General features: G+C 46.4%; 1 protein-coding gene across 6 annotated transcripts in view; it reads left to right on the top strand.

Annotated features, from left to right (window-relative positions):
- Positions 1 to 15,910, top strand: part of gabbr1b (gamma-aminobutyric acid (GABA) B receptor, 1b) — a 129,306-nt gene that overhangs the window by 8,995 nt on the left and 104,401 nt on the right. For 5 of the 6 annotated variants that reach the window (XM_077590958.1, XM_077590962.1, XM_077590959.1 and 2 more), the window contains 2 exons: positions 9,239 to 9,373; positions 13,496 to 13,666. In XM_077590958.1, coding sequence (XP_077447084.1) covers positions 9,239 to 9,373; positions 13,496 to 13,666 — 306 coding nt within the window. The remainder of the gene's footprint in view (positions 1 to 9,238; positions 9,374 to 13,495; positions 13,667 to 15,910) is intronic. The other variant, XM_077590961.1, reaches the window with a different exon arrangement.

Raw genomic sequence — 15,910 nt, 5'->3', positions numbered from 1 at the left:
CGCTTTAAAAAGGCAACGGAAGCAAAACTGAGTTCGGTAGTCTCTTTATTTGGACATTTTACAATTTACTCAAGTCATTATCACCTTCAAATCCCTCAAACTCCTCATCTTCTGTGTCAGAATTAAACAATTGCCCGAACGAGCCTTCCAAATAGCCGGCCCCCCCTCTCTGTTCTCAGAGTCACCGTAATTTCCATGTGGCTCCTTAGAAATTATGCCGGCTTTGGCAAAAGCTCGAACAACCGTGCAGGCAGACACGTTCGCCCAGGCGGCAACAATCCATTGACAAATCGTAGCGTAAGAAGCCCGGCGCTGCCTGCCACTTTTCGTGAAGCTGTGTTTGCCAGCGATCATCCACTGCTCCCACGCCGCCCGTAACTTTGATTTGAAAGCCCGGTTGATGCCGATATCCAGCGGCTGTAATTCTTTGGTCAAGCCTCCGGGAATGACGGCAAGCTCTGAGTTCATTTTCATGATCTGGTTTTTAGCCGTTGCTGTGAGATGAGCACGCATGGAGTTGCAAATCAAAACAGACGGCGAGCCGTCATATACGTCACGAGCGCCGCCGAGACTGGTTACGTGACGTATACTCAGAGCTTGCCGTCATTCCCGGAGGCCACATAGAAATTACGGTGACTCTGAGAACGGAGAGGGGGGGGGGGCGGCTATTTGGAAGGCTCGTTCGGGCAATTGTTTAATTCTGACACAGAAGATGAGGAGTTTGAGGGATTTGAAGGTGATGATGACTTGAGTAAATTGTAAAATGTCCAAATAAAGCATTGCCGAACTCAGTTTTGCTTCCGTTGCCTTTTTAAAGCGTGTTTTTAGCGTGTGGGTGTAGCGCCCAAGAACTATATTTCCCAGCAGTCACTGCGCACCGGAACCCGGAAATAAGCTGCTTCCGGTAGCCAGCGCTATCGCCAGCCGCTCGGCGCCGCTTGGCGGCGCTCACAAAGGGCGCTCTGCATTATAAGGCGCCCTGTCTATTTTGGAGAAATTTTTTGACTTTTTTTTACTTTTATGCGCGCCTTACAGGCGTGAAAATACGGTAAATGGGTGTCTTTTATTTTAGTAATTTCACCACTTTTAAAGTGGAAAAAAAAGAATACTTTTGACAACATTCTTATGCAGTTGCTAATCAATGAGAGTATGCATTCTAGCAGAGTCTAATGCAAAAAAGAAGACTAAAGCAGCACTGGACGTAGTATCTCAGTTCTGTCACCAGCGGGTTCCATATTTTAGCTCACAGGTTAGCGAAGAGCCAGATGCACCCATCGAAAGAGCCACATGTGGCTCCCGAGCCAAAGGTTCCCTACCCCTGGCCTAGGCCATCTTTATGTAACGTAATGATTATTTTTTTTTCAGATCCTCAGAGAGTTCTTTGCCATGAGGTGCCATGTTGAACTTGACCAGTATGAGAGTGACAATACAGGATTTATTACATCCGTTCCCTAATGACACTTGAAACCTTGTTACACTAAGTATTCTCATTTAACAGGGAAGGGAAATGTTCCCAATTCTGGACTAATTTTGAGATTTTCACTTGGGCTGTACTTTTGTTAGCAGCGTTTTACATATTTATTGCCATGTTTTGAGTTATTTTGTAAGTACAATAAATTTATGTTGTTATGTAACTGAGGGCTACTTTACATTGTATCAAAGTGTAATTATTCAGTGTTGTTCCATGAAAACAAAGAATCATTGCTGAAATGAGAGGGGTGTACTCATTTTTGTGAGGTATTGTAATTATGCTGGCTGGTGAGTTTTGCAAGCCAACATGAAGTGAACTTTGCTACCATCGTTCCAAGTATACGTCATATCATTCTTACATTTATTGCTTGAAACTGAATGATTAATTTATGACATCTAATTAATGATAAAACATCTCATTAAATAAAGAAATTAGCATACACTTTTGGAGCCACTTGATGGTGTAGTGGTTAAATCTCCCTACTTTGGTGCAGGCAGGCGCAGGCTCAATTTCCGCTTGTGGCTTCTGCTCATAATAGTGGTGTGAATGGTCGTCTGTCTCTCTGTCTTAACATTTGTAATGTCTGCCTTGAGATAATGAAGCTTGGCTAGTGAGTAAATATTTTTCGTCAGCCTCCACAAAGAAAAAAAATGAGTCTCCCCTGACGAGCCTGCCAGGACAGAGATGACCTTGAAACATGCCTCAGCTTACTTTATTGGCAATCACTGTGGTTTACCTTACACAGTGGTCATGAAAGATCTATGTGAATGGAAGCTTGTATATTGCTCCCACAATATGTTTTTGAGAGTCAATGATCGTATAGCAGTGGCGGGCCGTCAGGGCCTTCAAGGCCTTCTCTGCTGGCCTAAGAAATATCTGAATCATATTATATTTTGTCCATCAATACTTATTATTCCAAATGGTCTGTTAGCTTCCTTTCATTGCTTTCCCCCCTGGTTGCACTGCTTCCAGATGTGTGTTTTCATATTGAAGCATTTAACCAATCACATTTCAGCCATTATTTGTTGCCAGATCAGATCTGCCTCAAAGCCTTTACAATCAGTTCTGCGGGCTCTGCTGCATTAATCTAGACTGTTGCTTTTAACCAATCAGATTTCGAGTTGGCAACTGTTGGAATAATGATTCAAACCTTTTAAATCATTATTAGTAATATTTAATTAAAAAAGGAAAAGAACATCTTTCAACATAGCTGCTTACAACTTCGAAGGAGATGCCTTGTGACGTCGTCTCAGTCCACAGTGCATTCTGAATTGCAGTAACTGAATCATTGTATTTAATCGCGACATTCGAAAAACATGGTTATGTAATCAGTACAATAACACTCGATGGTTTAGAAAAACAACAGTGTGAGGAATGCATTATAAGGTCAACAAAGTAGTATTATAATGTAAGCAAAGCCGTATTTTCAAATCTGCTGTTGGAGTCTCGTCATAACAGTCTCATTGGGTCCTGCTTTGGCCTTGTAAAGGAGACGAGACGATGATGTGGAGGAAAAATGTCCATGTTCCCATGACTGTTTATAGCCTTACTACTTATTTAAAAAAATGCTTACAACACATATAGAATATTCCATAATAATTCTAACAGCAACCCCACAATGCTTTTTCATACGCATTAGCATTTTGCTGGCTGGGACATGTCATTGCTTTCAGCAACTATGATTGGCTAGTAGGCAGGCCGCAGCCAGATATCGCAAACTCCACCCACAATGGCCAACAGTGGCAAGCAAAAACAAATGGATTCTGTTGCAGATTTCTCTCACAAAGCTATTTTCCAGACTGACTTTTCCAGAAAAAAATGGACATCATTAAGAAAGGGCGGTCAACTCCGAAGCTAGCAAGCCTGTTACAGCCGGGAAAATGGTGTGCGCGCGCCACTTTCAGTGCGCTAACTTAGCTGCACAAGCAAATATATTGTTGTGTTGATTTAAAGCCATTTTCAAGACGGACTATGCCGGAAATATGACAGGACAGGCTCGACTTTCATCATTAGCTTCGATGGCAATAGGAAAGAAGGAAGAAAGATAGGAGGATGGATATTGTGTACAGCTAAAAAGGATTTTTGGTGAGTATAATATGGCTTTATTCCTAAATAATATTTCAATTGTGGGCCCGGTTCTGATATCTGAAAAGCTCCAGTGTTTGTATTTAAGCTCCAGTGTTTGTATTTAATCACAAAATGCTGCTAGGAAGTGGATTTTACCCCAGTTTAATTTTTGGCGTTTCGCCATTGACGTCCATCGCTGTCTTTTCCTGGGAAAAATAGCCCCCTGGCCTGGTTGTAATGTCTCAAAAGCTCCAGTATTTGTATTCAATCAATAAATGATGCTAGGAAGTGGATTTTACCAAATTTTAGTGCATTTGTTTTCATTTCATGTATGGACGTATCGACGTTCATCGCTGTCTTTTTACCGGGGAAATGATACTCCGGGCCCGGTTCTGATGTCTAAAAAGCTCCAGTATTTGTATTTATTCAATAAATGCTGTTTTCGGCTGGATTTTATCCCATTTTCGGGCAACGTTTGCCCGTACGCCATTGACGTTCATCGCTGTTTTTTCCCGGGAAAATCACCCCCCTGGCCTGGTTTTAATATCTGAAAAGCTCCAGTATTTGTATTTAATCATGAAATGCTGCTAGGAAGTGGATTTTACCCCATTTTTGTGCATTAATTTATTGATTATTTTTTATGTGTCGCAGCTGTAGCTGCAGTAGCGGTTTTATAGCCATAAAATAGTTTTTGAGGGTTGAATTGATACGTTGAAGGCGCTACCAGAAAATGCACCGACCGCCACTGTCGTATAGGTGTGTGGTGTAACATTCACCTGACTTCTCTCCTCATGATTGGTGTGAATGTGAGTGCAAATAGTTGTAGGTCTGTACGTGTCATGTGACTGAGTTGTGAGCAGTTCAGGCCATCCAATGTCAGCTGTGATAGGCTCCAGGCTTCTGGGATAGTTCAGAATTACCAATGCAATGTAACAAAAGAGCTAAAAAAACTCGTTGTCAAATAAATCTTGACAAATTAAGAAACAAAAAAGGATATGCATTGGAGATACCTTTAAACAATGAACACAACAAATAAAGAGAAAAAAATTGACGCCCAAATCACACCACTTCTCGAAAAGTGATGGACTTTTGAGTTTTCCTGTATTAATTTCCTGTATGGTAAATTGAGAATAGGAATATGAACAATGTTTGCATGTTCATGCTAATGTTGTGTAGCATGTGGGTTCACTGACAGGGCAAAATTAATGCTTGTCAGTAAAATGGATGGAAGAATAGAGCCTATCCCTACCAACTAAGGACACGAGACGGGGGACACCATGAGTTCTTTGCCAGCCAATCGCAGGGCACTAGGAGATGGACAACTATTCACTCCTAGGGGCAATTTCAACCAGCCTACCATGGATGCTTTTATGATGTGGGCAGAAACCGGAGTACCCAGAGAAAACATGAAAGCAAGGGAAGACCATAAAACTCCGCACAGGAAACCTGGGATTAAACCTTCAATCTCAGAATTCTGAGGCTGACACGCTAACTACTCACCTGCTGGGCCGTCTGATATTATAAGTGCCAAATCAAATATTTGTTGTGTTTCATGTTCCTGAGGAGAACAGTTGTAGTTGTCCTCCTATTCTGGCAAAACGACTAAGTGAAGTGAAGCTCATAAACTCTTTTGTGTTAACCTACCTCATTAAAATTTATTTGTAAACTACATATTGTACCTACGCATGCTGTATGTCTACATGATTATTGCTAATATTTATTTGTAGTTTGTTAGCCTCAGTCTTCTCTGATTAAAATGCTTAATCAGTGTTATAGCTCAGCTATGCTTTGTGGAATATTCGCGCTAACTGGGAAGATGATTGCGCCAAGACTCCCGTACTAATGGTCAATAGGTGCAAATTTTGCAAATGACTGCACAAAAGACAGACCAATCTCAAAATTATACAATTTACAACTCTGACGCTAATGCATCACAACTCCGAAAATGCTTCAGGTCAATCTCTTTTGGTTGCTTTTGGGAAAAGGAAATCACGAGCACTCTCACGAGGACCTGCATATTCAGACGCAATTGTGAGACTTGTGCTAACCACTGTTTCGCTATAAATAAATACTTTATCTGTTAATTAAAATGGAAAATATGGACAGACGTTTGTATCCTGGTTGACAATGGGCTCATCACAGATGATCTGTGAAATGGGGAAGGGCTGCCAGAAGCATGGCGCATGGGTTTACCCCCGCTCAATTTCATAAAGACCGATGAAGCAGGGGACAGCTTCCTAGATTCCGTCCTAAGGGAAGATCCCGGGAGGGTAAACAGACCTTCTGTCCAACGACATAGGGTGGTGCAGGGGCGCGACTGCAATTGGCCTGTCTCTGGGTGTGCATGAAGGAGCGTTGTAGCGTAGCCCGGGCTTGGTCCCAGATACGGGCGCATATGGCAAGGTGTGCCTGGACGGACGACACAGCAATATCCATCTCCAGAGACGGGAACAAGGGATGTTGATAACCGAGGAAACACTCAAAAGGGGACAGGTTGGGCCCCCAGGACCTTGGCCTCAAGGTCAGTCCTCAGAGCTGCCACTAAACAGGAGGGTGGTAAGATGGCTGTGGGGTCCTCCACAGAATCAGGTTTCCCGTTCCTGTATCCTGGGACATAGGACAATGTAAAATCAAACCTACAGAAAAAAAGCCCACCTGGCTTGGTGGGGGTTCAGCCTTTGGGCTGATTTGATAAATTCTAAATTCTTGTGGTTGGTCCAAACCACAAATGGGTGATTAGCCCCTTCCAGGTGATGTCGCCACTCTTCGGGATCTAGTTTCACAGCAAGCAATTTGCGGTCCGCAATGCCATAATTGCGTTGAGCCGGAGTCAGCCCACGGAAAAACAAGCTGCAAGGGTGCACCCCGGTCTGGGTTGAGATAGGACGTCCACCTCCACAACTGTAGGTTAGGGTTCAGGTGTGTGAGCACAGGAGCTGAAGTAAAACAGGCCTTAAGATCACCGAAAGAGGCTTCTGCTGCCTCTGACCAATGGAACGGGGACTTTGTTGACATGAGTGCTTTGAGAGGGCAGCATGGAGATACCTGGTGTGGCAGGCTGGATTCCAGGCTGTTACCTTGGGACCTGACCAGTCAATGACCATATTGTGTTACCTTAGTCATGGAAGACACAGAACTATGGGAGTTTCCGGGGAGTCCAAAACAAAAACATGCCACATCCTGGTGGTTGTTGGAAAAATGGAGAGGAACTGGCTCCGTCCGGAGTTCTCAGCCTAAGGGCCGTCCGTTCATTGCGATGCAGTAATCCCTCGATTAGCGCGTCTTCACTTATACGAATTCACTACGTCACATTTTTTTTCCTCTATTATTTTTTTTTAAAGTTCATAAAAATGTGAAAATGCACGCTGAAACTCGGAAGCGGTAGCCACTCTTGGTACTAGGACTCAGGACTGAAAGAAAAAATAAATTATAATAGGGGTGACCCTAATTCGCGATTATTCGGTTATCTCGCCCATGTCTGGTCTACATCAACCGCCCAATGGGCGAGTCCTGATGCCCAGTTGTGAGACCAAAGAACGATCGATAAAGCTTTCGTCCGCTCCGCAGGTGACCATTGTGGTGGCCTCGTGTGTCTGTCCCTCCCAGAAAAGAGAGGCCGGCAGACTAAGACGATGGTAGGATTCTCCAGTGGCGAGCTCACCAACACCTCACTCTCTTATGGTGAGCCCTTGCTTTTACTGTACGTTTGAAATGGGCACGCCTGTACAAGATGACCCTTTTCACTGCAGTAAAAGCATGAAGCCGAGCGAAAACGATGGGAGACGTCAAAACTGGTCGCCGGAGCTCTTTCGCCGCTGTCTTCGGCGTTCTCAGAGTCGACCGTCAATTCTTATGACCAAATTGACACATCATGCAAACTCGTCCTTCATGGTCTCGCTTAGGCCCCCAAGAAATACTTCCTGGAGGGCACTGTCATTGAACCCGCTCTCCACGGCGAGGGTGTGAAACATAACTGAATAAGCAAAGGACCCCGAAGCAGGCATAAAGACAGCTTTACTGGTGATGATGTCTCTTTATTGCAATTCACCTTTACAGAGCGAAGGCACAAGGGAGTAGTGTAGGCAGGCCGGGGAGGCTGATATTTCGGTCAAAAGGAATTGAATCGCCTGGCTGTGCTTGTCCATGAGTGATGCTGGTTGATGTGTGGGAGTTCATCCTGAGCCTGCAGGGTCCATACTTGTCTGGATCATCCTGTTACGATCGTGGGCAATGGGCCCTGAAGCAGGCAAACACACAGAAGTCTGATGTGGCGTTTTCAATTTATTGTCAGTGTTCCAGGGTGCAAGGAGATCAGTTTAGACAAGTCGGTTTACGTTGCATGGTGGTTAGTAGCAAAGAGGTCTGTAGAGGGATCCAAAGTGAAGCCACCATGACAGGCACTGACCACCCCGCTGTCGCAGCTCCGGTCTGCTGCCCCAGCAATAGAAGCGCGGACGGAGCATGGTCCACTCGGACTCAATGTCTCCCACCTCTTCCCGGACATGTGAGAAGCTCTGTCGGAGTTGGGAATTGAAACTTCCTCTGAGATGGGACTCCGTTAGGCATTCCCAGCAGACCCTCATGAATTGTTTGGGTCTCCCGGGCCGCACGGGCATCCCCCCACCATCAGAGCCAACTCACAGCCAGGTGGTGATCGGTTGACAGCTCCACCCCTCTCCTTATCCGAGTATCCAAGAAATGCGGCCGCCGGACTACCACAAAGTCAATCATCGATCTGAGGCCTAGGATGTCTTGATGCCAACTGCACGTTTGGACACCCTTATGCTTGAACATCGTGTTCATTATTCTCAGTCCACGACGTGCGCAGAAATCTAACAATAGAATACCACTCGGGTTCCAATCAGGGGGCGGTTCTTCCCAATCATTCCCCTCCAGGTCTCACTCTCGTTGCCCACGTGAGTATTGAAGTCCCCCAGCAGAACGAGGGAGTCCCCCGAAGGAGCTCTCTCCAGCACCCCTTCCAAGGACTCCAAAAAGGGTGGGTACTCTGAACTGCTGAACAAGCCGGAATTTCTTGACCTCACGCACAAGCTCAGGCTCTTTCCAAACCAGAGAGATGACATTCTACATCCCAAAAACCAGTTTCTGCACCCGGTGATCAGACCACCAAGGATCCCTACCTTTGACCGCCGCCCAGCTTTTGACACACCCGACCTCTTTGGCCTTCTCATAGGTGGGGATCCCATGTGAGGGTGAAACCACGTCGTCTCTTTGAGTTGTGTCCGGCCGGGCCCCATGGTTGTAGGCCGGCCACCAGGCGCTCACCATTGTGCCCCTCTTCCGGGCCTGGCTCCAGAGTGGGGCCTCGGTGACCCGCGTCCGGGCGAGGGAATCTGTAGTTTATTGGTCTTTCTAATCATAAGAGGTCTTCTGAGCCATTCTTTGTCTGGTCCCTCACCTTAGACCAGTTTGACATGGGTGACTCTACCAGGGTCACAAAGCCCCAGACAACATAGCTCCAATGATCACTGGGAAACACAAACCCCACCACTCACTGATGACTCATCAGGGGTTATCGTACATTAAATATATACATATATTTTTGTGCTTTTTGTCATTTTTGTTCATCGGAGCGCCGTGAGATTTTTCTCATGTACGATGCGTATATGTGCTTGATAAATTGAGTTTTGGAAACAATACTGTATTTACTGAAAGCCAAAGCTATTTCTGTGTTAACAGTGTGATCCTGGAGAGGCCACCAAACTGCTTTATGACCTTCTGTACACTGAACCCATCAAGATTGTACTGATGCCTGGCTGCAGCTCTGTTTCCACACTTGTAGCAGAGGCTGCTCGCATGTGGAACCTTATAGTGGTAAGATTCATACATTCACCTTCATGATGAGAGACATCAAGTCTATATCATACTCAATCTATAATGGACCTGACAAAAACAATTTATTTGAGCTTAGTTCACATACGGGAGGTGTGATGGTAGACTGAAGATTTATGTGTACAGGATAAGCAATGTTGAAAATGGGTAGACGTCAATGTTCCCTCTAAGCTGCGCGCGTGCGCAATTGCGCACTATTCTCGTCTTCTCAGCAATCATATGGCGCGCAGTAATTTTTTTTTTTTTTACCCCTTTCCCCATGATGGCGCCGTTTAAGCGGCAGCCAGTGGCAGTAGCTCTGTCCACTCTAATGTTTTTCGTGTTTTACAGCATGTTTTACATGAAAAATTAGATGGAACATTGACATGCACCTGCTTGTGGCAGGTGTGATATTGGTGTGCCCATAGCGAGCAATGATGATGTCGTGACCGGATGATTCGCCTAAAGACGTTTCGCCGACGGACGTTTGACAGACGGACAGGTCGCCGAATGAACGTTCGTTCAAACAGTGTATAATGATTAAATATAAATACTAGTATTTGTTAGTTTAATGATTGAATACAAATACTAGTATTTGTATTTAATCAATAAATGCTGTTTTCAGCTGGATTTGACCAAATTTGAGAGCATTTTGAGCCGTTTGGCGAATGGACGTATATGGACGTTTTTTTTGCCTCCATCGCGACATCATTGCGACATTTTACCGAGGAATTCACTTCCCTGGGCTCAGTTCTAATGTCCAAAGAGCTCCAGTATTTGTATTTAATCATTAAACGCTGTTTTTGGCTGGATTTGACCGAATTTGAGAGCATTTTGAGCCGTTTGGCGAATGGACGTATATAGACGTTTTTTTTGCCTCTATCGTGACATTTTACCGAGGAATTCACTTTCCTGGGCTCGGTTCTAATGTCCAAAGAGCTCCAGTATTTGTATTTAATCATTAAATGCTGTTTTAAGATGGATTTGACCCGATTGCTGTCATTTTATGGCTCGGTTCTGCTATATCTGCCCGCCGAAGAGTGCTTTTTCCCGGGCTGCCAAGCCCGCCCAAGAGTGCTTATTCCCGGGCTGCCATTGATGGTAGACTAATAAATTGAGAGTGATGAGCGGCAAAGGGAAATGAATCATTGATTTTTACTATAATTTGGACAACGCCGGCGGCGGGCCGGATTAAAAATCCTAACGGACCGTATATGGCCCGCGGGCCGAGGTTGAAAAACTTGTACACACACGATCCGGGGGCGGGGCGAGCGCGCGAATCCCGTTTCGGCGAAACCTCCGTTCGGCCGAACGTTCATTCGGCCGAATGAACGTTCAGCGGAACGTCCATTCGGCGACCTGCCCGTCTGTCAAGCGTCCGTCGGCGAAACGTCTTTAGGCGCCCACACTGGTACTCAGTGCGCTCAGGGAGGTTGTCTTTCTGCCCAGACCAACGAAAAATTAGAGGGAACATTGGTAGACGTAGTCACAATACAGGGCTTTGTTGTGGTTGCATTAGATGGTTGGATACTACCTTTTATTCACATTACTAATCTACAATTTACACCATTCATGCCTTTTGTTTTGTTTAACAATGGCAACAAAGTATTATGCTTGCAGTCAAACAGTGAGAGGAAGCCAGAGAATTCTTTGCAAACCTACAAAGCATGAAATCAATGTGTAAACGCACATAGAGTAAACTGGCTGACAAGAAGGTAACCCGGACGAGGCAAATTGTGCTCATAACCAAAACTTTAATAACTTAGGAGGGACCTTACAAAATAACAAGGACTTGGGAAACGAAACATGAAACCGGACTAGGCAAAACATGTGGAATCAAGGAACAAGGTAATCTGCATGCATGGTAAGGGAATTTAGGCAGACGATCCGACAATGACATTAACTCAGTGGGGTTTAAATAGACACACCAAGGACTAATTTCAAATCACGTGCAGCTGCGCGAACACAACGGCAAGGCAGAAAGGACAAATGAGAGTCGGGACAAACAATAGCAGGCCTCCTAACAGTACCCCCCCTCTAAGGAATGGATTCCAGACGTCCCAATGCCGAATGTCCATGAAAAAGAAAAACGCAGGCGGTGAGGGCGGGTGGTAACACTAGTCATAGTCCGGGGGGGGCGTCCGCGCCGGCCCGTGACGAGGCGGGGAAGTGAACGGTCCGGTGAGCATCCGTGCGGGCCCGAGATAAGATGTGGGAGTGGCCGGCCCGCACCAACATTTGGAGAGAAGTGGGAGTGGCCGGTCCGGCGGGCATCCTCGCTGGCCCTTTAAGTGATGGCCAAGCACCCTGCCCTTAACAGACACCTGGCTGCTCGGGAGGCCGCCGACCACCTCGTCCAGGGGACCCGGCGAGTCGTCACTGCCGACCCCCTCGTCCAGGGGGCCCGGAGAGTCGCCCCCGCCAACCCCCTCGTCCAGGGGGCCCGGAGAGTCGCCGCCGCCGACCCCCTTGTCCAGGGAGCCCGGAGAGTCGCCGCCGCCGACCCCCTCGTCCAGGGGGCCTGGAGAGTCGCCGCCGCCGACCCCCTCGTCCAGGGGGCCCGGAGAGTCGCTTCTGGGCGGGCAGGAACTTGGCGGGCAGAAACTTAATGGGCAGGAACTTGGTGGGCAGGAACTTGGTGGGCAGGAACTTGGCGGGCAGGAACTTGGCGGGCAGGAACTTGGCGGGCAGGAACTTGGCGGGCAGGAACTTAACGGGCAGGAACTTGGTGGGCAGGAACTTGGCGGGCAGGAACTTGGCGGGCAGGAACTTGGCAGGCTAGCCGGCACGGGAAACCTGGTTCGTGGATTCGGCACGGGTGCAACTGGCGGCCCAGCAGGCATGGGGAAATTTGTGCGTGGCTTCGGCATGGGTGCGACCGGCGGCCCAGCCGGCACGGGGAATATTGTGCGTGGCTTTGGCACGGGTGCGACCGGCGGCTCAGCCGGCACGGGGAATATTGTGCGTGGCTTCTCGCTGGGTCCATGTGGTCGGATCGTTCTGTTACGTCCACGGGAGACGTCGAGGCGAGGTAGGAGGGATTAGGACCCAATCGCGGGGAAGCAGGTGAGGACGAGGCAAATTGTGCTCATAACCAAAACTTTAATAACTTAGAGGTACCTTACAAAAACACAAAGACTTGGGAAACGAAACATGAAACCAAACCGGACTAGGGAAACACGTGGAATCGAGGAACAAGGTAACATGGATGCATGGTAAGGGAATTTAAGCAGACGATTTGACAATGACATTAAACTCAGTGGGGTTTAAATATACACATCAGGGAATAATTTCGAATCACGCGCAGCTGCGCGAACACAACGGCAAGGCAGGAGGGACAAACAATAGTAAGCTACTCCTAAAAAAGAAAATTTGAATTGATTAATAATTCCTTCTGGGCGGCCTGGCGGATGAGTGGTTAGTTACTGCATTGGCCTTACACCTCTGGGGTCCTGAGCTCAAATCCTGGCTCCACCTATGTGGAGTTTCCTCCGGGTACTCCCCCCACATTTCAAAAACATGCATGGTAGGCTGATTGGACACTCTAAATTGCCCGCAGCTATGAGTGTGACTTGAAAAACATTGAAAGAAGAGGTATCAAGCCTGCGTAAAATGTGAAAATATATTCAACTAAGGAGGCCCAATAGGCTGACGCGCTATTGGTTAGCGCGTCAGCCTCAAAGCTTTGGGGACTTCGGTTCAAATCCAGGTTGGTCCACCTGTGTGGAGCGTGCATGTTTTCCCTGGGCCTGTGTGGGTTTCCTCCAGGTGCTCCGGTTTCCTCTCACATTCCAAAAAACATGCATGGTAGGCTGATTGTACACTCTAAATTGCCCCTAGTTATGGGTGTGAGTGTGCATGGTTGTCCGTCTGCTTGTGCTCTGCGATCGGCTGACCACCGATTCAGGGTATCCCCTGGATCTGGCCTGGAGTCAGCTGGGATTGGCTCCATCACCCCCCGTGACCCTAATGAGGAAAAAGCGGTTCAAAAATGAGATCAGATGAGAACAATTGAGCACTTGGTTACTGGTAACTGGTTTATTTTCTCGCACTTTTCATAACGGTGGATCTGTGTAAAGACAAGAATAACTCTTATTTATTCAATACACCTTCATTCCTTTTCAGTTATCCTACGGGTCCAGTTCTCCAGCTCTGTCTAATCGCCAACGCTTTCCTACTTTCTTTCGAACTCATCCATCTGCAACATTGCACAACCCCACTCGAGTCCAGCTCTTCCAGAAGTGGAAATGGACCAAGATTGCCACCATTCAGCAGACAACAGAAGTTTTTACATCAGTGAGTTATATATATTTAAATGAAGCTCTGTTGTTCTGTACTGCAAAATTTGCATTTTTGGGTGAAAAAAAACTGTTTTTGTTTTGCATTATGTTAGGTGTTTATTTGTATAATTATGTAGTAATTGTATTCAAGTGGAGAGAACCAAACAGTACACAGTGTTGATGGTGCACTGCTTTCCCCTCCTAAGACGTGGGATGGTGGATCATAATTTCTTTAAAACTGTCCAGAAGTCATTCTCCATGGCCTCAATGAACTTCTCCCTTGTCCAAGGTTTTGTTTCAGAGTCCACTTGGCCAGCCTATAACCATTAGCTGCCTCAGGACTCCAACAGGTCAAAACGGCCCTGTAGGACTTAATCACCCTAACAGCATTCTTTACTGTTGGTGCCCACCAGCGGGTTCTAGGATTTCCACCATGACAGGCACCGACAACCTTGCGGCCGCAGCTCTGGTCAGCCACCTCAGCAAGAGGGGCGCAGATTGGGGGGAAGATCTGCCGGACATGGCAGCTGAAACTCCTTCTGACAGGGGACTCTGCCAGGCATTCCTAGCATGTCAGCAGAACACGTCTGGGTCTGCCAGCCAAAACCAACATCCTCCCCACCATCGTAGACAACTCACAACCAGGTGGTGATCTTTGACAGCTCCACCCCTCTCTTCACCCGAGTGGCCAACGCATGGAGCTCTAAGTGCCCCGGTACGACTACAATCTTAATCATGAAACTGTTGCCTAGAATGTGCACAAGTGCATATGTGAATGCCCCATGTACCTGAACATGGTCTCCATTATTGACAGTCCATGACAAGCGCAGAAGTCCAACAATAAAACACCACTTTGGATGAAACACGTGGGTGCAGGTTGCAACCGATCCAGCAAAGGCACTTTAACCAATGAGATTTCTGAAGAAAACAAGAAGCACCTGACTGCAATCCACTGATTGCACTTGCAGGACACCAAATTGGTAAAAAGGTGGCCTCTTTATGGGTTGGAATGAAAACCTGCACCCGCTGCGGCCCTTTGTGGAATAGTTTGCCCGCCCCTACAATCGACAGTTTCTGCAGCCGTGGACTGAAGGACCCCTCTGTTGGCTGCCACCCAACTGCCTATGCACCCAAGCTCCTTGGCCCCTCCAACTGGTGGTGAGCCAATAGGAAGGGGAACCCATGTCATCTCTATGGATTGTGTCGAACCGCCTCCAGGCCTTGCTCCATAGTGGGGCGGTGACCTTGGTCCGGACGAGGGAAAAGGCAGCTCATAGTCGGGACTCATTGTAATAGGTCTTGTGCGCTATTTTTTTTGGTCCCTCATCTTGGACCTTTTTTTCCATGGGTGACCCTGCCAAAGGCATAAAGCCCCAGAAAACATAGTTCCTAAGATCATTGGGACACACAAATCCCCCCAAACAACAACACGGTAATGACTCAATTATACAGTAATATTTTAGACAGAGACATTTGAATCAAACATATATTTTGGTTTTGATCGTTTTTTTTATTTTTTCATGAGACAATTAATGTTTTGAAGTTTTTATTATTATTATTATTATTATTATTTATCTGACATACTTTTTCCAATATATTATTTTGATTTGAAATAATTTTTGGGCAGGCAGCCCGGTGACCAAGTGATTAGTGCGTCGGCCTCAGAGTTCTGTAGTTGAGGGTTAGATCCTTGTGAGGATAAGCTGTTCAAAAAATGAATGAATGAATAATTTTTAGGCAATTACCGTATTTATTCGAGTATAATCTATAACGTGGACCCATAATTTGTATAATTTTTTTTCTCCACTTTTTCTCAGCTTACACAAAAGATTGCACAGGTACTCGTACCGGACAAATGCTGAACACATGTCGCCATGACAAAACATTTATTCACAACATTCATTAATTAATTCATTCATTCATTCATCTTGTATACCACCCATCCTCAAAAGAATTGGGGGGTTGCTGGAGCCTAACCCAGGTGTTGTCGGGCGAACGGCAGACTACACCCTAGAATGGTCGGCAGTCAGTCAGGGGGCATACAGAGAGATAAACATGCATCCGCACTCCCAATTATACCACCGCCAGCAGGAATCGAGCCAGTGCTTGCCCGCACCGAAGTCAGGCGAGTGAACCTCTTCACCACAAGGCGGCTTATTCACACAATATGGTACGGAAACCTGGTAAAACAAACTGCCAGTATGAACAAAATTCTCAAATGTAATTTACAATTTTCCGGTCTAATTCATCGTAATAATAT

This window comes from Stigmatopora argus, chromosome 21 (genome assembly GCF_051989625.1).
Source record: "Stigmatopora argus isolate UIUO_Sarg chromosome 21, RoL_Sarg_1.0, whole genome shotgun sequence".
Taxonomy (NCBI): domain Eukaryota; kingdom Metazoa; phylum Chordata; class Actinopteri; order Syngnathiformes; family Syngnathidae; genus Stigmatopora; species Stigmatopora argus.
Note: the sequence above shows the minus strand (reverse complement) of the source record. Positions and strands in the feature narration are given on the sequence as shown.